This window comes from Mucor mucedo, assembly GCF_025094135.1.
Source record: "Mucor mucedo strain NRRL 3635 chromosome Unknown EV154scaffold_137, whole genome shotgun sequence".
Classification (NCBI taxonomy): domain Eukaryota; kingdom Fungi; phylum Mucoromycota; class Mucoromycetes; order Mucorales; family Mucoraceae; genus Mucor; species Mucor mucedo.
In genome coordinates, this window is record NW_026252421.1 from 1 (window position 1) to 26,634 (window position 26,634).

General features: G+C 36.7%; 10 protein-coding genes across 10 annotated transcripts; 5 read left to right on the plus strand and 5 right to left on the minus strand.

The window, feature by feature from the left end:
- EV154DRAFT_54945 (ATP synthase alpha/beta family, nucleotide-binding domain-containing protein) lies at nucleotides 1-932 on the plus strand (the record flags this gene model as incomplete). Its single annotated transcript, XM_051604866.1, has 1 exon — nucleotides 1-932. A coding segment is annotated over one exon (826 nt), but the record flags the coding sequence as incomplete, so codon positions are not given.
- Nucleotides 933-937: 5 nt separating this feature from the next.
- EV154DRAFT_525001 (SNF2 family N-terminal domain-containing protein) lies at nucleotides 938-7,094 on the plus strand. The gene is made up of 7 exons (XM_051603234.1): nucleotides 938-1,109; nucleotides 1,190-2,484; nucleotides 2,554-3,496; nucleotides 3,570-3,807; nucleotides 3,898-4,078; nucleotides 4,154-6,132; nucleotides 6,203-7,094. The coding sequence occupies exons 2-7, from the start codon at nucleotides 1,225-1,227 to the stop codon at nucleotides 6,966-6,968; spliced, it is 5,367 nt and encodes a 1,788-aa protein (XP_051452700.1). The 5' UTR covers nucleotides 938-1,109; nucleotides 1,190-1,224; the 3' UTR covers nucleotides 6,969-7,094.
- Nucleotides 7,095-7,103: 9 nt separating this feature from the next.
- EV154DRAFT_451059 (malate dehydrogenase, NAD-dependent) lies at nucleotides 7,104-8,329 on the minus strand. The gene is made up of 3 exons (XM_051597233.1): nucleotides 8,184-8,329; nucleotides 8,025-8,104; nucleotides 7,104-7,962 (listed from the first exon to the last, which is right to left on the minus strand). The coding sequence occupies exons 1-3, from the start codon at nucleotides 8,318-8,320 to the stop codon at nucleotides 7,196-7,198; spliced, it is 984 nt and encodes a 327-aa protein (XP_051452701.1). The 5' UTR covers nucleotides 8,321-8,329; the 3' UTR covers nucleotides 7,104-7,195.
- A 472-nt stretch (nucleotides 8,330-8,801) lies between these two features.
- Nucleotides 8,802-9,847, plus strand: EV154DRAFT_525005 (Imidazoleglycerol-phosphate dehydratase-domain-containing protein). Its single transcript, XM_051603235.1, has 3 exons — nucleotides 8,802-8,954; nucleotides 9,023-9,208; nucleotides 9,263-9,847. The coding sequence occupies exons 1-3, from the start codon at nucleotides 8,826-8,828 to the stop codon at nucleotides 9,542-9,544; spliced, it is 597 nt and encodes a 198-aa protein (XP_051452702.1). The 5' UTR covers nucleotides 8,802-8,825; the 3' UTR covers nucleotides 9,545-9,847.
- Nucleotides 9,848-9,941: 94 nt separating this feature from the next.
- Nucleotides 9,942-12,555, plus strand: EV154DRAFT_525007 (glutamate-cysteine ligase-domain-containing protein). The gene is made up of 8 exons (XM_051603236.1): nucleotides 9,942-10,213; nucleotides 10,268-10,389; nucleotides 10,450-10,743; nucleotides 10,805-11,099; nucleotides 11,151-11,267; nucleotides 11,326-11,586; nucleotides 11,659-12,027; nucleotides 12,089-12,555. The coding sequence occupies exons 1-8, from the start codon at nucleotides 10,064-10,066 to the stop codon at nucleotides 12,380-12,382; spliced, it is 1,902 nt and encodes a 633-aa protein (XP_051452703.1). The 5' UTR covers nucleotides 9,942-10,063; the 3' UTR covers nucleotides 12,383-12,555.
- A 265-nt stretch (nucleotides 12,556-12,820) lies between these two features.
- Nucleotides 12,821-14,009, minus strand: EV154DRAFT_555480 (uncharacterized protein). The gene is made up of 2 exons (XM_051605276.1): nucleotides 13,756-14,009; nucleotides 12,821-13,697 (listed from the first exon to the last, which is right to left on the minus strand). Exons 1-2 carry the CDS (start codon nucleotides 13,977-13,979, stop codon nucleotides 12,914-12,916), a joined length of 1,008 nt encoding a protein of 335 aa, XP_051452704.1. The 5' UTR covers nucleotides 13,980-14,009; the 3' UTR covers nucleotides 12,821-12,913.
- Nucleotides 14,010-15,012: 1,003 nt separating this feature from the next.
- Nucleotides 15,013-17,532, minus strand: EV154DRAFT_451068 (uncharacterized protein). Its single transcript, XM_051597234.1, has 10 exons — nucleotides 17,265-17,532; nucleotides 17,043-17,209; nucleotides 16,869-16,984; nucleotides 16,748-16,813; nucleotides 16,553-16,683; nucleotides 16,251-16,494; nucleotides 16,149-16,200; nucleotides 16,014-16,094; nucleotides 15,892-15,957; nucleotides 15,013-15,831 (listed from the first exon to the last, which is right to left on the minus strand). Exons 1-10 carry the CDS (start codon nucleotides 17,343-17,345, stop codon nucleotides 15,063-15,065), a joined length of 1,773 nt encoding a protein of 590 aa, XP_051452705.1. The 5' UTR covers nucleotides 17,346-17,532; the 3' UTR covers nucleotides 15,013-15,062.
- Nucleotides 17,533-17,810: 278 nt separating this feature from the next.
- Nucleotides 17,811-21,060, minus strand: EV154DRAFT_525011 (kinase-like domain-containing protein; the record flags this gene model as incomplete). The annotated part of the gene is made up of 4 exons (XM_051603237.1): nucleotides 20,054-21,060; nucleotides 18,847-19,974; nucleotides 18,183-18,792; nucleotides 17,811-18,124 (listed from the first exon to the last, which is right to left on the minus strand). Coding segments are annotated over exons 1-4 (2,360 nt in total), but the record flags the coding sequence as incomplete, so codon positions are not given.
- A 333-nt stretch (nucleotides 21,061-21,393) lies between these two features.
- On the plus strand, nucleotides 21,394-22,251 carry EV154DRAFT_486192 (uncharacterized protein; the record flags this gene model as incomplete). Its single annotated transcript, XM_051598826.1, has 4 exons — nucleotides 21,394-21,532; nucleotides 21,587-21,651; nucleotides 21,712-21,858; nucleotides 21,913-22,251. The coding sequence occupies 4 exons, from the start codon at nucleotides 21,394-21,396 to the stop codon at nucleotides 22,249-22,251; spliced, it is 690 nt and encodes a 229-aa protein (XP_051452707.1).
- Nucleotides 22,252-22,357: 106 nt separating this feature from the next.
- Nucleotides 22,358-23,460, minus strand: EV154DRAFT_55084 (Aspartate/glutamate/uridylate kinase). The gene has a single exon (XM_051604950.1). It carries the CDS (start codon nucleotides 23,360-23,362, stop codon nucleotides 22,463-22,465), a length of 900 nt encoding a protein of 299 aa, XP_051452708.1. The 5' UTR covers nucleotides 23,363-23,460; the 3' UTR covers nucleotides 22,358-22,462.
- Between the last annotated feature and the right edge of the window lie 3,174 nt (nucleotides 23,461-26,634).

The window sequence follows — 26,634 nt, forward strand, 5'->3', positions numbered from 1 at the left end:
TATGGGTAAGAACGTTGCCATGATGGCTGATTCCACTTCCCGTTGGGCCGAAGCTTTGCGTGAAATTTCCGGTCGTCTTGCAGAGATGCCTGCCGATTCCGGTTACCCCGCTTATCTTGGTGCCCGTCTTGCTTCCTTCTACGAACGTGCTGGTAGAGCTACCTGTCTTGGTAACCCTAGCCGTGAAGGTAGTGTCACTGTTGTTGGTGCTGTTTCCCCACCTGGTGGTGATTTCTCTGATCCCGTGACTGCCTCTACCTTGGGTATTGTTCAAGTCTTTTGGGGTCTTGATAAAAAGTTGGCTCAACGTAAGCATTTCCCTTCTGTGAACTGGAATTTGTCTTACTCCAAGTACATGAAGGTGTTGGAACCTTACTATGAAAAGAACGATCCTGAGTATATTCATCTTCGTGACAAGTGTAAAGAGATTCTTCAAATGGAAGAGAATCTTTCGGAAATTGTTCAACTTGTCGGTAAATCTGGTTTGAACGAATCTGACAAGATTACCTTGGAAGTTGCTCAAATCATCAAGGATGATTTCCTTCAACAAAACGGTTACAGTAATTACGATCGTTACTGTCCTTTCTTCAAGACCACCTGGATGTTACGTAATATGATTGGTTTCTATGATCGTGCTACACATGCTGTTGAATCTTCCAACAACCAAATCACTTGGTCCAAGATTCGTGAATCCATGGGTGATATCATTTACAAGTTGTCTTCCATGAAGTTTGAAGATCCTGCCGATGGTGAGGATGTTCTTTGTGAAAAATATGCTGCTCTTTTCAAGGAAATTGAGGCTAAATTTAGCGACCTTGAAGCTTAAATAAAAATACATAATAAGGGAATTCAAATATGACTTTGGGAAAGGGAGGATGAAACGTTTAGTGATACAATTTTGATTGGCCCAATTTTTTTGTTGTTCAATCTTTTTTTTTTTTTTTTCAGTTATTGTAATCCACTTTCATTAACAAGAGATTGATTCTTTTTCTACTTTTTTTTTCTGTTTTTATACATTTACACAACCGCAATTGCCCTTTTTTTGTTTGTACTCTTTGGTTGATTACTCCACCATCTCTAGTTTCATCACAAGAAAATACATCTCAATTGTAAAAAAAAAAATATACTAAAAAAAAAAAAAAAAAAAAAAAAAAAAAAAAACTTACATACAAATATATATAAAAAAAAGGTTATAAAAAAAGAAAAATAAAGTACACGCGTTCAATGTCGCATCAACAAGGACAAGGACTTCCATTGTCTCAACAAGCCTACGGACAACAATCTATGGATGAACAAGATTTATTTTCAGATTACCAACAATTATTTGTGGATACGCATGCAACGGCTGAAGGCTTTACTAACAATGGATTCTATAACCATAGCCCCCAATATCCAACCCATTTTATACCACAACCAGAAGGGGTACCCACTGCCTCTACAGGTGCCACCGTATCTGCCGTCACCATTGGTCCCCAACAGCAGCAACAGCAACAATATGTGAATTTGATGAACTTTCCAAATAACAACTCCAGTTATCAGGGCAACTATGACGGGGTCCCAATATCTGGACCCAATCATCAGCCAAGATATGATACCATGCCGTTGCAACAACAGTCTTTCTCAATGCATCCTCAGCAGCAACAGCAACAACAATATCAACAGCAATTGCAGCAACAACAACATATGTTATTACAAAGACAACAGCAGTTGCATTTACAGCAACAGTTGCAAAGACAAAAGCACCAACAACAACAGCAGCAGCAGCAGCAACAACAGCAACAACAACATCATCATCATCAACATCAGCAACAACAACAATATCATCATCAATATCGTCCTCAACAACAGCAGCAACAACAACATCAGCAACAACAGATATTATTTCAACAACAACAACAACATTCGCCTATTCCCTCTTCTTCGTCGTCCAAATCTCAAAAGAGATCCAGCCGAACGACCACCAAGAGACGTGTTAAATATGATGAATCCTCTGATGATGATGAAGAGATGGTAAATGATGAAGAAGATGATGAAGAGGAGGAAGAATTACGATTACCTGAGCAATCGGATGATAGTGATTTTGAACAACCCAAGCCCAAGACGGAAGCCCCCGTGGTGATGATTCCGATGGGTACCAAGACGTTTGAAAAGATGTTGGATTATCGATTCAACAGTCGAACGGGAGGTCATGAATTATTGGTGAAATACAAATATTCGAGTTATCATCACGTCGAATGGTTACCCAAGGAGAAAATCGAGGCGGAACACTTAGGAAAACATCGGGTGAAAAAGTTCTTGACGAAATGGCATATGGATGGTCAAAAGGGAGAAGATTTTTCGGAATATCTGAAAGTGGATCGTATCATTGATGAAGGCGAATTGGCGGATCCCGTAACGGGTGAACCTAGTATATTTTATCTTGTCAAATGGAATGGTTTATTCTATGATGCTAGTACCTGGGAGAGTGAAGAAGATGTACAAAAGGTTCGTTTAAATTTACATGTCTGCTTCTTTTTTTAAAAAAGAATTGTACTGACCAAATGGTACCACTAGATGGATATTGCAAAGATTCATGAATTCCAAAGCCATCGTATCATCCCGCAAGAAAAACTACCCAATCCACCTAAAAGACCCGACTATACTCAATTTATGAAATATGCGGGTGGAATGAAATACAAGTTTGGTAACGAATTGCGTAGTTACCAATTGGAAGGATTAAATTGGATCCGATTCTGTTATTACAATTACCGTTCGTGTATATTGGCGGATGAGATGGGACTGGGTAAAACGGTGCAATCGGTAGCATTTCTGAATGACTTGTACTACCAGTTAAATGTCCGAGGACCCTTCTTGATTGTGGCACCATTATCGACCATTCCGCACTGGGAAAGAGCGTTTCGTGCATGGACCGATTTAAATGTGATTGATTATCGTGGTAGTCTCTTGTCGCGTAATTTGCTGGTCGAAACCGAATTCTATTATAAGGATGTTCAGAGTAAACCTATTCCCAACCGATTCAAGTTTGATGTGTTGATCACGACCTATGAAATGGCTTCGGTGGGAGCTCCTCATATCAAGGATATTCCTTGGAAATGTGCGGTGTTTGATGAAGCACATCGATTGAAGAACAAACAATCCAAGGTCGGCGAATTATTGAAGGCGTTTTCGATTGATCACAAGTTGCTGTTGACGGGTACACCTTTGCAGAATAATTTGGATGAGTTATACAGTTTGTTGAATTTTATGCAGCCAGAAGTGTTTAGCAATGAACGTGCCTTTTTCGCCGAATACGGAAGGTTAGAAACTGCACACGAGGTAGAGAAATTGCAAGCATTGTTGAAACCCATCATGTTGAGAAGATTTAAAGAAGATGTCGAAAAGAGTATTCCTGTCAAGGAAGAAACCGTGATTGAAGTGGAATTAACCAACCCTCAAAAGAAATGGTACCGAGCCATTCTTGAAAAGAATTTCAGTTTCTTACGCAAGGGAGCCAAATGTAAGTATTTTTTATATATATATATTGGATATGTAAATGTACATAAATTATTGACATTGGATGCTGGGAATAGCCAACAAGGAAATGCCTCATTTACGTAACATCATGATGCAATTAAGAAAATGCTGTATCCATCCTTACTTATTGGAAGGAGCAGAAGAAGTGATTGTGAGTGACAGTCGAGCCAAAACTCCTCAGGAACAATTTTCCTGCTTGATTGATTCATCTGGTAAATTGGTCTTGATTGATAAATTACTTCGTAAATTGTTTGAAGGAAACCACAAAGTCTTGATTTTTTCTCAATTCACTAGGTTTGTCTCTTTTTTTATATATATATAATGAACGAGTGTGTGTGTGTGTACATAGAGTATTAGGAAATTCTAATCCTTTCTTTACCGTAGTTGCTTGGATATCTTGTCTGATTATCTTCGTGGAAGACAATACCCCCATGAACGTATCGATGGTAGTGTACCTGGAGATCAAAGACAGGCTGCCATTGATCGTTTCTCAACTCTTCCCATTGATCAGTCGTTTGTGTTTTTATTATGTACCAGAGCAGGTGGTGTTGGTATTAATTTAACCGTAAGTGGAATAATAATAATAATAATAATAAATCAGATGGTGATGGAGATAATTAACTTTTTATTTTTTCCATAGGCGGCGGATACGTGTATTATTTTCGATAGTGATTGGAATCCCCAAAACGATTTACAAGCGCAAGCACGTTGTCATCGTATTGGACAAACGAAGCCTGTGCAAGTGTATCGATTGATTTGTCGTAACACGTATGAAAAAGACATGTTTGATCGAGCGGGTATGAAACTCGGACTAGATAAAGCCGTGATGCAACGTATGAGTACAACGCAACACCCACATCCTGGTACAGCAGAAGAAGAAGCGTCGAATATGTCCAAGAACGAATTGAACCGTAAAGAAATCGAAGCTTTATTGAAAAAGGGAGCGTATGGTGCTGTGATGGATGATGAGGAAAGTCAACAGTTTTGTGAAGAAGATATTGATCAAATTCTGGAAAGACGTACGACCGTCATCCGTCATGAAGGAAACGAAAAGGGGTCTATTTTCTCCAAGGCTACGTTTTCTTCTTCAACGGAACAAGGTGTGGAATTGGATGACCCCGATTTTTGGGAAAAGTGGGCAGCAAAAGCGAATTTGGATGTTCAGGATACACCGGACGAGAATGATTTGATTGTATATGAACCACGTCGTCGACGTCAAGTACAACGATTTGGTACACGTAATGCCGATGGTGCCTATTCTTCCAATGACAATGCCGATGATTCCGATGCGTACGAGGATGAAACGGATAAATCCGGTAAACGGGATGCTCCTCGACCTTGGACACTTTCTGAAAAGACGAAATATGAACGTAAACTCATGATCTATGGATATGGGCCCTGGCAACAAATGCAAGTTCATTTCCCACGTCGTACCGAAAAGGACCTGAAAGCAGCAACACGTTACTTGATGCGCAAAGTAAGACATGTGGTAGAAGCCAATTCGGAAGAAGACCGCAAGTTATTGGAAGATATTGATTTTATCCTATCCAGTGATGCCAAGGATGAATCCAGTGATCCTACAATCCCTTATGTCGGCGCATCCAAGAAACATATTGCTGAATTCAGATCGTTCTTGATCTCTGCACCAACGGATTATATTGAACATATTGAAAGAAAAGGTCGTAACTTTCTATTAAGAATTCAAATGCTTCATATGGTTCGAGATCGTATTGTGCCCAAAGACTGGCAAGTGGCTAAAGTATTACCAATTCCTAAAGTCACAGGATCTTTACCGTGTGATTGGTGGGGAGAGTCTGAAGATCGTGATTTATTATTGGGTATTTGTAAACACGGATATCAACAATACTTAACAATGCGTAAAGATAAAGAATTTTGTTTTTATGGCAAGACGTTTGATGATAGTAAAGCCGGCACACTCCAAGAAGATGATGATGAAGCGGCATTGGGCGCACAAGATGATTATGATGTAGGTACAACGGGAGGAGATGCCACGGTGTATGTGTGGCCTTCAAAAGCTGATATTGGCATGCGCTTGCGACGTATCATTGCAGCATTTTTACGAGAAGAAGGGAATGAGAATCGTAGAAGACGAGGAGGCGGTCCAACTGCTGTGACAGGTCATGGAAGAGCGACAGGTACAGCTGGTGGGGGAGGAGGAGGCCGAAGTTCACGTCGAGCCACGGATTCCGGAAATCGCTGGCAAAAGAAGAACCGAGGCGATTTCATGCGTACGATTTTATCGTTTGGTGTAGAGACCGTACAAGGAGATCCTAATATTCGATGGGAGAGATTCCGAGAGATCTCGGGTTTGGAGAATCGAACAGATGCCTCGTTGGATTTGTACTATTATAAATTCATTGCGGCTTGTAAGGAAATCATGAAGAAACAACAAAAGACGGAAGATGATCAAAAGAGTCGTGAGTCGAGTGAGGAAGCTGCCACGGAGGAGCTGGAATTGGTGGATACAATTCCGTATGATAAAGCAAGACGAGCTCTGAAACGAGTTGATCAAATGAAGAAAATTCGTGAGCTAGTTGTGGTGGATCCCGATTATGACATTTCGATTGCTAAGGCAAGAAAAACATCCGGTCTACCACCGTAAGTTTCTCTTTTTTTATATATATTGTAATTGAAGGATATATAGCTAAACTTCCTTTAAAAAAAAAAGATGGTGGGAAGTGCCTTTACATGATAAAGCTTTATTGGAAGGTATTTGTAAACATGGTATTGGAAGACACGATTTGATGGTGAACGACACGGAATTGCCATTCCACCGTATTGTACAACGAAATATTGAGAATAGCACACTGGAAGATCCCAACCTGGAATCGACTGCCGCGATGTTGATCCGTATTGCCTGGCCTAAAGAACTTGTGATCCAAAGACGTATTGATGCATTATGTGAGCTTATTCTTCGACCTAAACAACCTCAAAAACGCCAAATCCGTAGCCGTAAACGTAAATCCATGACGGATACGCTACCGATTGCTTCTGCTTCTAGTAGTTCCGCTGTTATTGGTGGTGGTAGTGCAACCTCTTCTGTATCTGTAGCATCGAAAACTCCCGTCCTGTCATCGATTACTCCACCTCCCCATGTGGCTAATCGACAATACCTCAGCGACATAGCTACAGATAGTGAAGACGAGGATGACGAGGAAGAGGAAGAGGATGAAGAAATGATGCGACAGAAGCGAGCGCGCTATGAAGCTCATCAACGACGTGTGCCTACCAAACCCTTAAAATCTCAAGGTTTTAGACATCCATTGATGCATTCACCCAATACCGTCATGACTCCTTCCGAAAGCACCATGGATACTTCTTCTAATCTTGAAGAAGACGATGAAATGGAGGATGGGGAAATTGCCTATTCAGAAGATGACGAAGAAAGTGGAGGTAACAGTAGCATGTTAGTAGAATCAGCATTTGCATTTTGATACATATTAAAAAAAAAGAACAAAAATTATGAATAAAAAAAACCCAATTTTTCCGCCCACGTTATGACTTGATTGTGTGTGTGTGTGTTACGAAAGGGTCAAATAAAATATGTGCAAATAAAAATCATGGAATAAGCAAGAGGTTAAAGGTCGTTTTATTTATTACATAGTTAAAAGCGGATTCATACCAAAGAGTTGAGTATTAAGCGTTTTTTTTTTTCTTATTATTATTGTTGGCCTTCAGAAAATTGCACACCTTGAGCGATACTCGCCTTCAACTCAATAACAGCATGGTGAAGCATAGTGAATTCGACAGTAGAAATTTTCTTGATAGGAATGATTCGCTTGATGCCCTCTTTGCCAAGCTCAATAGGAACAGCAAAGTATCCTATCTGTCCATAGATACGCTCCATTTCTTTAGACCCTTCAGGGTCAGCCAGAAGACTGATATAGGAGCACTCTGTGTGAGTAACATTGTTTGCAACAGCATCCACTAGTTTTAAAGCAAAACGAGCGCCAGCATGTGCCATAGCTAAAGTCGCAGTGCCTTTGCCTTCTTTCGCTTTAAGTACCTCATCACCTGCATATTGAACACGTTTTGTGATCTGAGCAATTTCTTCTTCGCTCAAATTTTTGGCGCTCTCAACCTGTGAGAAGATAGGAATAATGGTTGTACCATTATGACCACCAATGACGGGAACCTCGATACTAGCGGGATCGGCATGAATTAATTCTGCCAAGAAGGAAGATGAACGGATAATATCCAAAGTATTAACACCGAATATTTTGCGTGGGTTATATACACCGTACTTTTTGAACACTTCGGATGCAACAACAACAGTAGCATTTACTGGATTTGAAATGATGCATACAAGTGCGTTAGGTGCATAAGTTGCGATGGAAGTACAGATGTCTCTGACAATGCCTGCGTTCACCTTGAAAAGATCATCTCTTTCCATGCCAGGTTTACGTGGTACACCAGCTGAAACAAGAACTGGTTTGGCAATATTAATATTTTTGAATAAATCCAGTAAATGTAAAGAACCCCCAACATACCTATATCTGAATTTTCAAGTGCCTCTTTTACTTCTTGAGGTCCATTATGGCCGGTAACTTTGCTGTGAGTATTAATGTGACTAAAAACGGTGGTGTGGTCAAAACAAAAGCAAAATGGGAAGGCTGATCATTTCATGCGAAAGAAAAAAAATTTTATACCTGATATCAGAAGCGACACCTTTAGCATTAGCAATATCAAACAATGAAAGGTGATCTATGTCATTTGATTGCTTCATCAGGAGCGAGAGAGGTTGACCGATTCCACCTGCAGCACCACAAATAGTAACTTTAACCATATCGAAAGTAAAAAAAAAAAAATTCAAATGATTAAAAAAAAAAAGGACATTGTTAATTTTTTCCGTGCATTTATATGTAGTCTCACATTTGTTCCGCCGTTGATTTATTATGTTATTCTCCATGATTAATTTCGCCAACCAAAAATGTGGGATACAAATACATGTTAAATCCTGCTTTTTGGCATACATAATCGAACCACCTGTTTATAAAACGCAAATGACGCCAAATAACGCAATCATGCGTAATTTGTATTGCTAGTGCTACTTTAAACAGCTAGGTATTATGAAAATGAAGCGCCTTTTTCACCTGAGTTTGTTTAAAAGCTTCTAAACTCGTCAAGTATTCCTGTCAATCCGTCCAATCAATTGTATCTGTAATGTGTGGGCAAATCAAAGTTATTAAAAAAGGCAGTCAAGGGTTAACCTAAAAAGAGTCATAAAAACCCACTTTTTTGGTACACTCCCCCTCTCTCTCTTCCCCCTTTCCGCTCACACTTATATTGAAATGGATACTCCACGTACAGCAACTTTAGATAGAAAGACAAACGAAACTGATATTAAGATTACCATTAATCTTGATGACAAGTTCGACCAAAAAATTCACATTGACACCGGTATTGGTTTCCTTGATCATGTAAGACAATGTCGAAATGTCAAAAAAAAATATATACAGAGAGTATGGCTAATAAGTATGGTAAATAGATGTATCACGCTCTTGCCAAACATGGTGGCTGGTCTTTGAATTTGACCTGTAAGGGAGATCTCCACATTGATGATCACCATACCGCTGAAGACACCGGTATTGCCCTTGGTATGGCATTTAAGAAGGCTCTTGGTACTCCCAGAGGTATCAAGCGTTTTGGCTCCGCATTCTGCCCATTGGATGAGGTACAATATAGATTTAATTGATTGTTTGATTTGGACTAAACACCGAAATAATAGGCACTTTCCAGATCTGTTGTTGATATCTCGGGTCGTCCATTTGCTGATATCAACCTTGACTTGAAGCGCGAGATGGTTGGACAATTATCTTGTGAGATGATTCCTCACGTCTTGGAATCTTTTGCTGGTGCTGCTGGTATTACCCTCCATGTTGATGTTTTGAAGGGTAGAAATGATCACCACAAGGCTGAATCCGCCTTCAAGTCTTTGGCTGTCGCTATTCGTGAAGCTGTCACAAGAACTGGTACCAATGATGTCCCTTCAACTAAGGGCGTCTTATAAAAATTAGACAAGCTATTTAAATTGTAAAATTAAACATTATTCCATATATCCCTGGTAAAAAAAAAAGAAATGATGTGTAATTGTGGTTTAAATTTTTTGCATAACCAATGTTCTGAAGACTTTTGAATTACACCTTTTTACGAAAACGGCCACAAGCCGAAAATGTCATTATTTCCCGTGACTGATTAAGAGTTTATTGGCATCTTTTTATTTAACCTGTGATTAGATTTTAATGATATACAATCATGCTCGGTAAACAGGGACAGGTTTTAAATAGATTATCATCTGTTCAATAGAAATTACTAACTCTTATAGACCTTACACATGTAACACGGACATTATGGAACTCAAAGGAACAGAAATTACGTATACTACCAAATAAAGGACTTTGCTGTTTGGCAGCGTAATCTGAATTTACATCTCTCGCGGTGGCTTTTAAAATCTCAAGGCCGATTACAAATCCATTTTTTTTTTCTTCTTCTTTACTTTACACAAAAAAAAAACCACGAATATAATAGTATGGGTCTCTTATCTCTCGGTACACCACTTCCTTGGAGCGAAGCTAAAAAATATGCCGACCATGTCAGAAAGCACGGCATTGTGCAGTTCCTCAATATTTACCATAGCCATAAGGACGTACAAAAGCAGCACTTGCTTTGGGGTGACGAGGTACGAATTATACACGATATTAAATACTTTACAGGTATTGAAGATACTCTATAGATTGAATATATTGTTGTAAAATTTAATGACGAAGAAAAGACCACCAAGTTATCACTCCGTGCTTTTGATATTCTTGAAATTTTGGAAAAGCCCGAACATGAATGGTTGGAAGGAAAGACAGAGTAAGTGGGAAGAATAAAACTATGGTCGGGATCACATATTGAATGGTATTGAATTATCAGGGTTGTGCCTGATGCTTTATGGAGACCTGAATATGGTCGTTATATGATTGAAGGTACTCCGGGAGTACCTTACGGCGCCACATTCCGTGATTTGATTGCGGTCGAAGATAACATGAAACTTCGTCGTAAAATGGCCCACGACGCCATGAACCCCGATGAATACGCTGTTAGTTTGGTCAACTATCCTCGTTTAGGTTGTCCCAATGAATTATATCCTGACCATGAACCCAACGGAAAAGCTTGTCAAAGTATGTTCGTTCCTGATGAGATTATTAATCCTCATGCACGCTTCCCGTAAAGTATTATTTCTAAACTGGCATCAATATTGACATTATATACTCAACGTTAATTATAGTACTCTCACTGCTAATATCCGTCGTCGTAGAGGAGCTAAAGTACAAATCAATATGCCTATCTATCATGATGTAAATACACCCAAGCCTTTTTACGATCCCACTATCCCTTGGGATCGTGATTTATTCAAGCATGACGTAGAAGCAAAGAACGGTGCTGCATTACCGGATCATATTTACATGGATGCAATGGCATTCGGTATGGGTTGTTGTTGCTTACAAATTACCTTCCAAGCATGTAATATTGATGAAGGCAGAAGATTATACGATCAACTTGCACCCGTTGCACCTATTATGGTAAGTAGTGCGACTTTAAAATAAATGTGACACCTAATGCGATATACGTAGATGGCCCTTTCTGCCAACTCTCCCATATATCGTGGTTATTTAGCTGATGTGGACGCTAGATGGAATGTTATTTCTTCAAGTGTTGACGATAGAACTTTAGAGGAAAGAGGTTTGAAGGTAACAAGTGTTAGATCTCGAAACATGTTGGGGTTTCATCACTAATAATTAAAACTAGCCTCTTGAAAATGACCGTTTTGTTATCAACAAGTCCCGATATGATTCTATTGATTCTTACTTATCCAACGACGCAACATACAAGTCTAAATACGATGATATTGATTTGGTATATGATCATGATGTGTACGATACATTGACAAAGGATGGTGTTGACGATAAATTGGCCAGACATATTGCTCATCTTTTCATCCGTGACCCTCTTGTTATCTTCAAGGAACTTTTAGATTTAGATGATCAAAAATCTTCAGATCATTTCGAGGTAAGGCAACACAGATATGTAAAGGCGACATTATACTCAACTATGATGTGCTTGATTTCCTTTTTCTTCTAGAATCTTCAATCTACGAATTGGCAAACAATGCGTTTCAAGCCACCACCACCAAACTCGCCTATCGGATGGCGTGTAGAATTTAGAAGTATGGAGGTTCAGATTTCCGATTTCGAAAATGCTGCTTATTCTGTCTTTATTGTCTTGTTAACCCGTGTCATTCTCAGTTTCGGTCTTAACTTTTACATGCCCATTTCTAAGGTGGATGCCAACATGCAAACCGCCCATAAACGTGACGCTGTCTTGAATGAAAAATTCTATTTCCGTAAAAATATCTTCACTTCTCCTAATGGTCAATCTAGAACTCCTGTGGATGAAGAGAAAGAGGATGAATGTGTTTTAATGACTATGAATGAAATCATTAACGGAAAGGTATAAAAAGGAAGTGAAAATTTGGCACATGATCGCTTTACTAAATCATTGTACCACTTAGGAAAATGAATTCCCTGGTCTCATGCCTTTAATATACAGCTATTTAAATAGCACAAATATCGATATTGAAACTCGCTGTAAAATATCATCCTACTTAAGCTTGATCAGTAAGAGAGCAAGTGGTGAACTTATGACCGGCGCCGCATACATCCGTCAATTTGTCATGAACCATCCTGCGTATAAAAAAGATTCTGTCGTGTCTTCAGAAATCACCTATGATCTTGTCAAGAGAGCTAACCAAATTGCAACGGGCGAATACCATCCTGCTGAATTATTAGGAGAATTCACTGCCTAATATTTTTTTTATACTCACTATCATAAAAAACAGTGACAAAAATAAACATTGTGTTCACAAGAGTAATCTGACAATTTTCCGAGTAATTATTCGCATTACCTGACAAACCATTACCTTGAATGATTAAATGATCACCTCTATATTGTTATAACAGGGTACACTGCCATTATTAAAAAAAATGCTTATTGAGTAAACCAATTAACGACGTACTTTAAAAAAACGGCTGTTTACCGCGGCTTTATTTTGTGGATTTGAGATTAAAATATCACTAAATGCATTAAAGGCGATTTAACTCATAAAACGGGTTCCCTTGTTATTGTCTTAAAATAGATTTTTCAACAAAATCGAAAAATATACGTCAATGAGCCATCATCATCTCATCATTTCTAATGATGCAGAAAGTCAAAATCATGTATAATAAAGTAACTATCCGAAAATAAAAGGGGTATAATAAACAGAATCAATTTATTATTATCGTATAAAAATTCAATCAGATAAAAATTTTGTCCTCATTGTTCAGACATGATATCTTTAAGCAATTAATTTTAGTTGCTTTGTTCGTAACAATTGTTCGATTCCAATTTTTGTAACATTGGCATTGTTGGAAATGTTCAAATGATGTATCACAAGGCGGCCATTGGTCAAAGCATCCAAGGTGGAATCTGTGATCTGGGTATGACAGATTCTTAAAGTGTGCAGAACAGCGGGTATATCAAAGAGTCCTCTAAGAGCAGAGTCATTTATTTCTGGGCCATACACTTCAAGCTCTTTTAGAAGGGGCAATTGCGCCATCAATTGCGCAAAGTTATTCGTAATGTGTTTGCAGCGGCGAATTGAAAGCGTGATTAACTTGGAATGACGGCCTAAAAAGTCAGAAAGTTCGGCAAGTTGAATCGAATCCATTTGGACCAGCTGTAAGTGGCGAATTGAGGTTGGTAATGATTGCAGTGATGATGTTTGCAAAGGTGTTGTAGTCAAAGACAAGTTCCGTAAACCTGTCATACCTGAGAAATCACAATCAAACATGAATGGGAAGCTTTGTATTCCACCCATCTGAAGCGTATGCACAGTTCGGCAGTATCGAGCCATCAATTGAAGTGTATCGGCTTTAACGCTAGTGATATGGCCAAGAGTAATGGTAACGATGTTTGGGCAGTACTTGATCAATTTCCGAACTCGGACATCTACACCATATTTGTTTACTGGTGCGAGGTCAATATCTTTCACATACAAATTGTAGGGAAGAATTGGATTTTCGAGAGAAATTGTATTTACAAATCCAATAAATTGAAGGTAGTTTTGAAACTGATACTGTCTACAAAAAAAAACTGTTTAATTACATGATTATATCGGTGTATATATAGTTTACATACCTATACATACGTTCACAAACTAAGCTTGCCCATGTCTTGCATACTCTCATTGCTGTTAAAGCAAACGAACTCGAATTATCTTCGCCCAATACCATAAAACATATAATTTCTTGGATTTCAAGTGGAAGCTGCCTTGTGTTGCATTTGATAGATATGGCTGTCTTCTTTTTAACTACACGGGGTCTCTTTTTCAGAAAATTTATACGGTGTTTGAGGAGCATCATAGTGTGCCTGAGGAGAAATGGGAAAAAAATTTAATATGAAAAATGGAAAAAAAAGAAACAATCTAAAATATTTATACAATGTGAGATACCCACACACATGAGACCTTGTTACACCAGATCGCCAACCCAAATTACCATTTTAGTTAACTTCCGCTCATTTTCTACACATTGGACTAAATTTTAGGAAGTACGAATACCCTAAAATAACCATTTAGGAAATAGAATGTAAATTTAAGCCCTTCTTTTTTCAGATGCTTCTTTCCAAGTATAGCTCGTATTTTGACAGGATGCTAAAACAAGTATCCAATAGCATAATTGTTCCTGTTGACCAGGGGCAAGAAAAATTATTATTCCCGCCCAAATCTCGAGCCCGAAAAAAGAATTTTTTCATAGTCCAAATAGAAAAAGTAAAAAGCACCAATCAAGCTCGTTCCGTTTGATTTTTTTTTTTTATTCTAATTTTTTAGAAAGATTGTAAACGTTATAAGCCAATTATTATGGTTGCGTAAATCATACAAACAGTTTGTAATTGCAAGCTAAACAAATACCCGATAGCGATGATGAAATGAAGAATTACGCATTTTTTTTTTAATCAGGGTCAAGCTTTAGCAGTTAGTTTGATCTCCGGTCGAAAAAACTTGTCTAAAATAGGCCTGCCTCACTTAGTGCAAACTTCAAATTATGTCATTGATATTATTGAAGTGGGTACTTTTTAATTTAAAATAAATAAACTATCCGCTGCTATAACCTATTGAAATACTCAATTTTTCAACAGATAACAAGGCTCATCTACATAGCAGGTACAGTTGTAATTAAATACCCGGGAAGGTATTACGTCCAGCATTCCTAACATCATTTACTACCAACACAACTTAAAGTATAAGGATACTATTGAACTTTTGTTAAAGATATCAGGGATTAAGATTAATGTAAGATCATATACAACTATATTTTATTTATGCCTATTCGTGTTTCAAAAGATTAACCTTGTAATGACGATCTTAGAAGAAACAAACAGTCAAACTGAAAAAATGGGATTTATTTTTAAAATTTAGGTTTTTATCACAAAAAAGAGCAAATATATTATTCATTATTAACTGCTGAATGCCAGATCCAGCTTGACTTATCATCTGTTACCTTTTGACCATCGTTGTCTAGCCATTTTTTCTCATCGACTATATCTTGCATAACAGGGGTAGAAGGGGCGCTTGAATCACTTTCATGATCATCACTGCTTTCTTGCATGGGCGATTCTACTTCTTCATCACTTAATCTTGATTCTGGCACATCAGGAATAATAGGACTTATCAATACATTTACTTCTTGCTCCCCTAGCGACAATATGCCGTTTTCTAAGGCGATCTGATGTAATGCTTCTTCTTCTTCTTCTTCTTCCAGTTCATTATTTCTTATAGACCAATCTGAATCAACAGAACTACACTGTTCACTCAATATTAATAAATCATATTCTTTTTCGGCATATTCACACCAGACACCCAAAGAGAAAGGTTGTTGGGATCGCTGATGTTGTCGATACTGTCTTAATTGCTCTTCCTCGTTTGTCGATGACTCTTGATCTTTTACTACAATGACTATCGTGTCATCTGTATGACCAACCAAGGAAGCCAAATTTTGTTTGGAGTCAACAGTTTTCTTTTTCTCAAGTTCGTACAGTCTTCTCTTTTCTCTTTCCAGTTGTTGGATGGAACGGATTAACCCTTGATAGGTATCGTGAATTTGAAACTTTTCAATATTCAAGAAAGTATCAAAGAATCGTTCAGCTATAATCCCATTGCGCTTTAAATCACTTAAGCGAAATTGGCCTGGGACCTCTGGCTGAATTAAATCATTCCTGTAATTTAAAGTTATTGGGTTAAGTATTAGTTTAAGGGGGTTCGTTTGATATGCTTACATTTGGCATATTAAATCGTCAAATCGAATACATTCGTCACTATATGATTCAATAATATCCTGAAGTCTTAAATAAACATGATTAATTTTATATCTATTAATGTTGTCCGAGGTTTATATTACTTTTTGTCTTGCTCCTTCCAATGTTCAGACAAATCGTAGGTGGTAATGATACCATCTCCGTCTTCATCCATGCACCGAAACCTATGTACAGCAATGCATTAGATCTAGAAATGTGGTATACCTAATTTTACGTACCAGTACTCTATAGCGACTGGTGTGCTTTTGTCGGTTTCTGACAACAAGAACCCTGTTTTATTATGTTAGTCAAAATGACGATGGGTTTATATATCGACATACATATATAATCTAGATATGTCAACGTCTTGTCTGTCATCATCGACGAATGTGGGGGCTGATTTTCTCTTGCAAAAGCCGGTATGCGGCCATGCTGCATGATCTGCTTTGTTATTTGTGGAGATAGAAGCCCGTCGTTATAGTTTAGAAGATCGTTTTCGGAGATAATTAGATCATGATCTTCGTCTAGGACCCAAAATTTGCAATAAAGAACATAAAAATGCTTGTATGAAAAGCAATCGCGAGTCTATACAAAAGGTTGTCACTATTGTGATTACATGTTCAATGTCCATTATAATTATTACATTGTTAAGATCGATATGGGGACCAAGATTGTTTATCATCTTTGTAAAGTTAGATTTACGGAAATGTGATATAGTCATTCGGCCATTTGCGCATCTTCCGTCATAATATATTCTGCAAATAACGGTTTCAACTATAGAAGTGATGCTTTAATATTTACAATGCTTCAATATATAATTATGTGCATGATTATTTACTATATCTTTCTTGAAATAATGGGTTGTCACCTAAAAATTTGAGCCCAGGATGATTTAGGACAACATCTGTAAATTAAAATAAAATTAGAGGTCAATGTTGACAACTTTAAATTTAGCATACCTTCTAATACTGGTAAAAGGTCTTCAGGAGAAATCCAATTGCAGTTTGTCTTTCGCAGAACGTTAAAAAACAGCGATTCGTCGTCAAATTTGTATCTTGCCATACTCGTCCAACCCCTACAATAAGCATTGTTAGAAAGATGGGAAAAAAGTTGTTAAGCATAAAGAATCTTACTCTATAAATGCAGAAAATGTAACTTTCATGTCCATTTTTCCAATTGATTCCAGTTTACGAAAGAAAGCCATGTTTAAATATCGAGGTAACCCACATGCTTTAGAAATCGGTATAAATTGTGATTCAGATAAATATGGACGATAGTTGTATAATTGTTTTACCGTTGTCTTATATATAGATAAGTACATTGTAACTAAGAATATATAATATGACAAAGCTTACAATTGTATTTAAAATATGTTCATCATGTTTCATAGATGGTTTTCCATTAGGAAAATGAAAAGGCGGTAACATGTTGTTCATTTAGGCGCGAAAAAAAATAAAATAAAGAAGAAGAAAGAGTGAAAGAAGGAGATTATTATGAATAAAATGTTAAGCCTGCAATGTAATGCAAGTCCAATATGTCTGTTTTTGACATTCAAACATTCCTGTTACATGAATACAACGTATCACCAGACCTCCTTAAAAAATCAGAGCCCCCCACACATCCTCCTTCCCGTCCCCTCCCCCCACACACTCCTCCCCTTTTTTTTTTCTGGAACTGTGTACGAAATTGTGGATTAACACGCCCAACATTTATATATTAGGTTTATGGAAAAAAAGTGCGTCTACACCTGCATTTAGAATGTACTAAGACTGATTAGTGCTTCGTTCCTGTTTTGTTTAATTGAAACAATATGATGCATTTTTATTTGTAAATGACTTGTTTTTACCAGTAGATCCACATCATGGCAGTTTAGTTTCTGGGCCTTTTTATGTGTTTGTAATACAGTTTCATAATAATAAATGCAGTGCCAGATATAACTTAATTAAGCCATGGATCATGAATAACAAACATTGCCTCTGTTAAGCACTGTCAAAAAAATGTTACAAGGGGAAGGGTATTGGCCTTAGTTTTTATTATTTAACTAATAAAAGGCTAAATGTGAAAAATAAGAAAAGTTGGGATAGTACAGCATAGAGGTGTGAAAATAACCTCCTAAATTATTTAGAATGAAACCAAGGATGTTCAAGCACTTGATGGATATTTAATCTTTTATCAATATCACGGTCTAACATTTTACTGATGAGGTCAACAGAATCTAAAAAATATTTATGTGAGCTGTTATTTGGAGCATGTTTGTTATATATAAATATTACCTTGTGATAATACAAAAGGTATTCTTAATTCGTGCTCCATAATTTCATCAATATTATAGAAAGGGTTTTCTCTATAAATCAGCGTGTAAAGTAATGTACCACAAGCCCAGATATCTTGAGGAGGACCAGTGTAAGCCTGCCCTTTAAGAATTTCCGGCGCAGCATAATCTAACGTGCCGACAAATGTCTCGTATTTTCTACCTTCTTTTATATATGCGGCACTGCCGAAGTCGATTAATCTGACACCACCTTTTAAATCTAAAATCACATTTTCGTCCTTGATGTCACGATGTACAATACGGTGATCATGCAAATGTCCCACGGCTAACACTACTTGATGGAAGATAGCTTTTATCTCAGCTTCGCTCATTCCATTTTTCAATTCAATATAATCAAATAAGTCCATCCCGGCGCCGTAGAGATCCATCACGATATAATAATTGTCTTCGTCTTCAAAATAATCGAGCATGTCACTGCAGTTGATATGGGGTATTTTTCTGAGGGTATGCAAGACATGGATTTCAGCAGGAATCAATCCCAATTTCCTATCTCTAGTCCAACAATCAACTAAAATACGAGACTTTATCACGTATTTGATAACCACTCGTTTCTATAAATATTTGGGTTAATAATAAACTCATGGGAATTGCACACACACACGCACCTTTTCTGGATCGTTTTTCAAACAGGCCAATTTAACTAATCCATATGCGCCTTGGCCAAGCTCGTCGATGATATCGTAATCTTCGATGGATGTTTTTAAGGTTTGTGCTGAATAATCGCCAATTCTAGGCCATGTTGAATTTATAATATGTTGTTTTGTTGTTTCAATAGCGGATTTTGATGATGTAAACGACGGCCTCGAGAAACTTGTTATTTTGGTCATTGCAACGGTAGGTCGATCCGCTTTAAGATTCGTGGGCAAGTTGACAGATTTTTTTTTCTTTACGGCGTCTTGTTGTACAGTTGGTATATTAATGGACTTAGACCGAATGCTACTTGTTGTTGGGTATAGGACGCCGTTGTATTCCTTTTCGAATTGTTGTTGTTGTCTTGGAGTTATAGAAGTCGTATGACCATATTGGGCAAACACTGAGTCTCTGTCAAATGTTATCCACAGAGCGAAATTACCATCATCCAATAATTTGATTTGCAAATCAATATCAAATGACGTCCCGTCTCTATGTTTGGCAGTAATTGCTGAGCAACTAATCTTGGAATAAGAATTAAGAACATCACGACACACGAGGTTGTTTAAAATATATCCTGGTTGTAACAAATCATCACGTTCAAGACAAGATATCAGTGGTGTGAATTGGGGTATCAAGAGCGAGATATTTGATAGTGTCAAATCATTTTGGTAACCAAAAAGATATTTTGAGAATGCTGCATTACAATTTTCAATTGTTCCATTTCGTCCTACTGTCACCAGACCCGCCAACGTCGGCATGGAGATAATTCGGATCATATTTTTTTCAAGCACATGCTTCACCATGACAGGGAAATTGGCATCTAATTTAGTTTGTGCACCAAAGAAACTATGGGAAGTGTCGAAATGAGGCAATAATGTATGAATAGGCTTTTGTAATAGTTGACATGTAGCATAACCAAATAATTCGGATACACCGTCGTCAATTGAATCAATCAATCCATTTCTAAGAACAACTTTGATTGTGCTTTGAAACACTTCTTCAAAGATCCAGATAAAAATAGAAGATCCCATTTCATTCTTCTTTTCCTTTAACCAGAGTGAGGCAGATGATTTGGAGCCATCTTGCTTAACAATGGGTAACTAAAAAAAAATATCAGGTCATATAAGTAAAAAAAAAAAAAAAAAAAAAAAGTAAAAAAATGAGGAGACTAATACTTACAACGTCACCGCAAATTAATACGCTTCCGTTTAAATTTGAATGATGATGATCCTCTCTTCTCTTCACTATTTTCTCTAGTAATAGGGGTCTATGAGTCACATCTATAAAATCGAGTATATGCTTTCCAATGAAATCTTGGTTATTATTTCTTTTTGAACCGGATAGAACCATTGTTGCAATATGGTTGGAAAGGCTGATGCGCCAGTTATCTTGAGTTGTAATCACAGCCTGGTTTTGAGGCAAATATCTCGATATATTTGAGTCGATTGCTGGCTTAGTAGTAGTGGTAGTACTGGTTGAAGTACTTGGGTATAATGAGTTTGAAGCAAGTGTGGTACGATGTCTACGGAAGTTGCAAGAGAAATTACTAAATGAAGTTGATCTTTTCATGTTGCTGATAGGTTCTCTATCATCGGGTGTGACTGGATTTGAAGACATATTCGAAGAATTTGAAGACATGTCAATTGATTGAAGTCCAGTTCTGATTTGTGTAAGTTGTTGTGGTGACACCGATTTATCATCCATCATTGTAAGAGGTGGAAGTCGATGATAGTCGTTCCATTCTTTCTTATGGTCTTTAGACAGGGCCAATGCCAAACCAAGTGATGTAGTGTTTGAATTAGAAAATCTAAAAGAGTGAAGTGAATCCTGAAGTGGTGCTAAATAGTTATTGCTTAAACTATCGTCGGATTGTCTAATACGGATTAATTCTTCTGTGCTGTTATCGAACCTAGTTATTAAAAATTGATTAGAATGGATCAAACAGTAGACCGAATTGTTGTTTTACCGAGAATCAATGAATTTATCTATTAAATAGAAAAAATAGTATAAATAATTATGTCAAGGAACAAAAAGTAAAAAATTAAAAGGGCTTGCCTGTTTGAATACAATTCATATAATGTTTAAAAAATAATAATAATGTAGTAATAAAAAAAATGTATAATGAAAAAAAAGAAAAAGTAGAAATATAAAAAAAAATAGACTTTAAATATCGGAGCTGAATTGGAAGAAACCAACCCTTTTGAAAAAAAAAAAAAAAAAAAAAAAAAAAACTTTTATTTATATAAGACCACATAAAAAAGGGAAATAACTGATCATTATACTTGTTTATAATAGAAATTTCTATTACTTTAAATATGTGAATGACACATGCTCACAGGTCTCGCAGTAACCTTTTGAAACAAGTCGCTTTCTGTATTCCTTTCAGCTTCTTTTTGTGACGTAGTTATTGGTGTGTGTGTGATTATCTCGTTTTCATACATACACCACACATTGCCATTATCGTCGGCCTACAGAAATTTCGCGTTTTTTAATACCCTTTTTACTATTTTACATAAAAAATGAGCAAATTCGATCATGCCCAAGCTATTGAGGATCTTCAGGAGTATCGTAAAACAAACGAGCGTAATTCAGAACGAGTAGCTATTCTCGGCGCTAGACTTATCAAAGACAATTATACTCAAAAGCTTGGTGATCAAGGTACTATCTGATCAATTCATCATCATCATCTCGTATTCATTTTATTTGATTTAGTCTGGTCTTTTTATGAACAAGTTGCTATCGCCGCTCTTGATGTTCAGGACCTGACCCTTGCCAACGTAATTGTATTAAAAAAGACGATTTCTTGAAACATGACTAATATCTTTTGTTGTGCCTAGTATTGTATAGATAACCTCAAGGAACGTTTCACAGAAAAGTCCCTTCGATTCCGTCGTCTATTGGGTATGCGATTTGAAGCCAAAGGTCAATTAGATGAGGCCCAAGAAGTCTATGATACGATCTTACAAGAAGATGACACCAACATGGTAAGACGACTACAGAATAATTCAACATCGTATTCATAATTTCTTTTATCTTAGTTGGCTTCAAAGCGTCAAATTGCATTACTGAAGGCAAGAAATAAGGAACAAGAAATGATCGATGCCTTGACAAAGTATTTAGATACCTATTATGATGATCATGAAGCATGGCTTGAATTATGTGATGTATATATGAGTAAGCATTTATATGATCAAGCTGCCTATTGTTGCGAAGAAATCATCATCCTTCAACCCTCCAATCACATTTGCTTTTTAAAGTATGCTGAAATCCTTTATACCTTAAATCTTTTCCCTTTGGCTTTCAAACATTATTGTAAGGTTTTAGAGTTATGTACAGATAATGTTAGAGCGCTTTATGGGTTACAATTGGTAAGCTAAAAGTTTGAAAATTGTTTTCGGCAACTAATTTCTGGTTTAGTGTGCATCCAAATTATTAACATCAAATGAAGTCAATCATGCATCAGACTTACACGCCTTAGCAACAGAGCGTTTATTGGAAGTATACCAAAAAGAACCAGAGTCGATCAAAAAGCTTGTTCAAGAATATTTGTCACAACAATAAAAGAGATAGAATTTGGATCATGTTTATTTATGATTTTTTTGTAAATCGAGTCATTGTATAGATTGCGTTATTTGGTGATTGTAGAGACATCATGGCTAAAGCTTCTTCGGATCCCCATTTACAAATGATTGTATCAATACTATTATTTGACAAAATAATCTTTTTGGCCCATTTAATTTTCCCTTGCATTCCACCTGTGACATCTGCCAAAACGCTGTCGGATACTTCCTGTTGTTCGATTTCTTCTTCATTTTCTTGGACATAGACATGAGGAAGTAATTCGTTCGATTCGGATGTGATTAATTTAGGATCTGTCTGATATATACCACTGACATCAGTAATATAAATACATCTGGCTACAGCAGGGAATAATCTTGTTAATTGGTACATGATGATATCACCAGACAGTATCGTACATCCTCTAATATCATCCAAAACAGCGTCACCGTGCAATACTGGTACAAATCCTAAGTCCAAGTATTTTTTGACGCGGGAGGCCATATAACCGAATTCTTCTGTGCAAGTGTCTTCACAATTCTGTGTCTGTATATAATCGATTGGTGGGATTGCCAATACAGGTACATTTCTAGATTCCAGCCTTGAAATGATGGCCAAATTCAATTCTTGTAAACAAGATCTGATATGCGAAAAGCCCTTAACGTAACTAGGGTTAGGATTACTGTCATCTGATGATGAAGACCAACCGACTTTTAGATTATACTTTTTTGCTTGTGGATGGCCAAAACTACCTGCGCCATGAACTAAAACAAGTTGGTGACCAGATTTTCTTAATATCTTATAGGCTAATTGCACATGATTTAAAGTTTGCTCAAGTTGTTTTTCTGGTGCCAATTCACACACGCCTCTTTTGTTTGTAATGGCAGCTCCACCAAGCTTAACAATCACTATTTTTTTAGGGCCTGTCATACCCTATGATAACGGATTTGAGATGAAAAAAGAATAGATATTTTTGGCCGTATAACCACACAACACACATAATTTATTTTTAAGCTCCCTTACGCATGGCCGTATTTGATATGCAATAGCTTGTGTACATGGAATATAAATTTATTAGAGTTTGACCTCCCTTTAACTCCTCTTCTTTCTTTCTTTCCCTTATATTATGATATCTTCCATGAATAAACAGCCAGAGTTTTTACTAGAATTAGATGAAGAGCAGGATAACTGCAAGAATATTGCCTCAATTGATTCAGCTCACCATTTCTTGAATTTTTCTCGCAAAATTACTGAGGCCTCGTCTATGAGAAAGCCTGTTGACATTCAACTTGGAATAGCTTGCGGAAAAGATCTATTGTTTAATTCTCCATCGCGTATCCTTCGTCGTCCTCCACAAACATTGTCTTTTAATAACAAGACTAATCCGGTTAAAAATAATACGTATGATATCATCACATCACCGCTATCTAAACCATCCTATCCAATAGATGAGGTTAGCGCTAAAAGGGAGACAAACTACCGCCCATCGCCCATGTTATTACAAATGCAACAAAATAGTAATATAAAGTCGAATAATGTCAAGTCTAGTTCCTCTTTATTGGATCAATTGGTCGCCGATGTTTTAAGCCATATTGAATCGTGTCCTGACAATTCTGCTTACTCGGACGATCTTGATAAATTAAAACCCAAATTGCAGGCCTACTCTGTTACACGTCTCCCAGCACTTAAATCTTAATTTTTGATACCTTTTCTTATAATATTATGTACATATATACCATCACCATTTCTTTTTTATAATCTGAAAATAAAAGAAAATTCATAGTTACACTGTACATAAAAGTTATTAGTGGACCGGAAATGATGCAAAAATAGATATGCAAACGTGCCGATTTATTTTATTGCCGCAAAATGTAATATACACAAAAGGGCTATTGTAGCATTCTCAGACTTTCAACGACAATCATAATTTATCGACTGCCATATTATTTATTTATAATGGGTCGCTCAGTGATTTTTTGGTATGACCTGAATTTCCATATATACACTATACAATTTACGGTATGTAAAGTTTATGAAGACACTTTTCAAATCATGTACAATTGCAAAATGCACGTTTAATTATTTACCCTCGAACAGGGTCATACAAGCGTATCACAATGGCTAAAAGTGACATATTCAACAGGTACTGTTTCTACTGAATTTGTCATTCTTTTAATAGACAATGACGTTTATCAGTAGTAAAACAATTTAACGGCCCCGTCATAGCCGATCATGGGTCAACTCGGTACTAAAGGTCAGAAAAATAATAACAAACAATCAAGTGGCGATAGCTTAAAATAGATTCAAAAATAACAACCATTTTTATTATTATTCACGCCTACTTATTTGGACTACATATGAGAGTGCATTTTATCCTTTACTTCTTTTTTCTTTTCTTTGTTATGGATGTCAAAAATATTGTGGACGCGAGGAGACCACTCGATTTTATATAGTTTATTTTACTTTATAAAATGTAGCACAAATATGGAGAATGACAAGTTAAACAATACAATACAAGCGGAACTAGACCCCACAAACCAGCTTGAACTTTTGGATCAGATCCTTTAATACAAGATTAAACTTTTTCTTCAAAGAATCGACATATAAACAACATAAAGATATTCCGTCTTTGCGGCTCTCTCAAACATTTTATTTAGATCTTTACCTCCACAAAACAAAGCAAAAATCGTCTCAAATCGAATGTAAGATAATTATCCCGTCATTAAGAGGAGGAGACAGATAATTCCATACTTGACATATTTGACGTGTTTCTGTGTGGTGTTTCTTTTCCTTCTCCACATCTGTGTGAGTCTTAGGAAAAATTACATGAAGTGGACTTATATAAGTATTATTTACGATACTATAGATAAAATGTGGTCTTTTCTTCTACCAGTCGATTAACTATTATCTCAGCTTTCTACCATGGTGATAATTTTCGTTAAACAATATTGGAAATCAAATTAAAAATAATATGCAAATACAATTGGGAAGCTTTACTATTATGTACAATCATCATAAATTAAAAATAGGGCCATTAAAACATACATAGATCTCTCCCGAAAGTTTACTGATATTCAAAACGTATGAACAATGTAATAAGAAACAAAATCTACTGGATAAACTATCGAGTACAATGGACCAATATATATAAAAAAAGGACTTCTACTTAATTTAGCTTACGTGACTAGACACCACTAGAATCAAACGTAATAAAAGAAATATTGATCAGCTGGTTCACAATACCTTTATAAAACCATGTTGGGCCCATCCGGACTTGAATTTGAATAAAAGAGCTAAGAACCTCTATACCAGACATAATGACCTACACTTAATAAAGCTTAATGCTCTCAATTTGCATGAGTTCTTTTATTTGCACAACAAGACCCTATAACGATAAATAAATACGTAAACCACGTAGTTTACTGGATTCTTTTAACGCTTCAGGAATTTTGAAGGCATTCGAGCTTTCTTTTTAGTCCATTTATCAAATCCCACGGGACATAGTTTTTGTCCGAATGTCATCCGGCTACAGACCGGCCCGGCGTTTTTATTTTTTATTTTTTGCTATTTATTCGGATACTTGGATTTGGGAATAAAAATATGAAAACTGTTGATTTGCCTTAGGACGCTCAGCAAAAGGATGAAAAAAACTCGCAAAGAATAACCCAGAAACACTACTGGTACTGAGCTCCAAAAAAACTGGTCATGTTCTGAGAAAAATGTTCTGGATCTGATGGTTTAAATGGTAGACAAAGAAACTTATTAGTTTATGATGCCAGAAAATCTGAACTGGTGAGTACAGAAAAATGATAACCAATCGGATCTACCAAAGGCAGTAAAATAAAGGAAAACCCCATGTTGATCTATTTTTGCATCTTCATTCGCAATTATTTATGGAGAAGAGATTTCAAGACAATGAGCATCATGCCACAAAGATTGGCCAAGACTTTGCAAACATGACGTCTCAACCAAAGCTACTAAAAGAAAATATTGATGAAAACATTGTACGACCTAAATGTTGTTTTCATGTAGACCCTAATATTTATAACAAGTTATAACCCATTGATGTTTTTTTTTCTCTTTTCTCTCTTTATTTTTATTTCCCACCTTATATAACACTTAATATTTAAAATGGCAATGCCAAATCAAATGTATGCTTCGCCGATCTATCCCTCACCATCTGTGCCACAAATGGTCGCTTC

Excerpts from the sequence above, each read along its gene's own strand:
- EV154DRAFT_525001 (XM_051603234.1), top strand. The coding sequence starts at position 1,225 with ATGTCGCATCAACAAGGACAAGGACTTCCATTGTCTCAACAAGCCTAC. Across the intron at positions 4,079-4,153 it reads GTGTTGGTATTAATTTAACC|GCGGCGGATACGTGTATTAT; the intron begins GTAAGTGGAATA and ends TTTTTTCCATAG. Across the intron at positions 6,133-6,202 it reads AAAACATCCGGTCTACCACC|ATGGTGGGAAGTGCCTTTAC; the intron begins GTAAGTTTCTCT and ends TAAAAAAAAAAG.
- EV154DRAFT_451059 (XM_051597233.1), bottom strand. The coding sequence starts at position 8,320 with ATGGTTAAAGTTACTATTTGTGGTGCTGCAGGTGGAATCGGTCAACCT. Across the intron at positions 8,105-8,183 it reads GGTGTCGCTTCTGATATCAG|TCACATTAATACTCACAGCA; the intron begins GTATAAAATTTT and ends CACCGTTTTTAG. Across the intron at positions 7,963-8,024 it reads ACTTGAAAATTCAGATATAG|TTCTTGTTTCAGCTGGTGTA; the intron begins GTATGTTGGGGG and ends TTGCCAAACCAG.
- EV154DRAFT_525005 (XM_051603235.1), top strand. The coding sequence starts at position 8,826 with ATGGATACTCCACGTACAGCAACTTTAGATAGAAAGACAAACGAAACT. Across the intron at positions 8,955-9,022 it reads GTATTGGTTTCCTTGATCAT|ATGTATCACGCTCTTGCCAA; the intron begins GTAAGACAATGT and ends TATGGTAAATAG. Across the intron at positions 9,209-9,262 it reads CATTCTGCCCATTGGATGAG|GCACTTTCCAGATCTGTTGT; the intron begins GTACAATATAGA and ends CCGAAATAATAG.
- EV154DRAFT_525007 (XM_051603236.1), top strand. The coding sequence starts at position 10,064 with ATGGGTCTCTTATCTCTCGGTACACCACTTCCTTGGAGCGAAGCTAAA. Across the intron at positions 10,214-10,267 it reads ACTTGCTTTGGGGTGACGAG|ATTGAATATATTGTTGTAAA; the intron begins GTACGAATTATA and ends GATACTCTATAG. Across the intron at positions 10,390-10,449 it reads TGGTTGGAAGGAAAGACAGA|GGTTGTGCCTGATGCTTTAT; the intron begins GTAAGTGGGAAG and ends TTGAATTATCAG.
- EV154DRAFT_555480 (XM_051605276.1), bottom strand. The coding sequence starts at position 13,979 with ATGATGCTCCTCAAACACCGTATAAATTTTCTGAAAAAGAGACCCCGT. Across the intron at positions 13,698-13,755 it reads GTTTGTGAACGTATGTATAG|ACAGTATCAGTTTCAAAACT; the intron begins GTATGTAAACTA and ends TTTTTTTTGTAG.
- EV154DRAFT_451068 (XM_051597234.1), bottom strand. The coding sequence starts at position 17,345 with ATGAACAACATGTTACCGCCTTTTCATTTTCCTAATGGAAAACCATCT. Across the intron at positions 16,985-17,042 it reads ACATTTTCTGCATTTATAGA|GGGTTGGACGAGTATGGCAA; the intron begins GTAAGATTCTTT and ends TGCTTATTGTAG. Across the intron at positions 15,832-15,891 it reads GACGATTTAATATGCCAAAT|GAATGATTTAATTCAGCCAG; the intron begins GTAAGCATATCA and ends TTTAAATTACAG.
- EV154DRAFT_55084 (XM_051604950.1), bottom strand. The coding sequence starts at position 23,362 with ATGACAGGCCCTAAAAAAATAGTGATTGTTAAGCTTGGTGGAGCTGCC.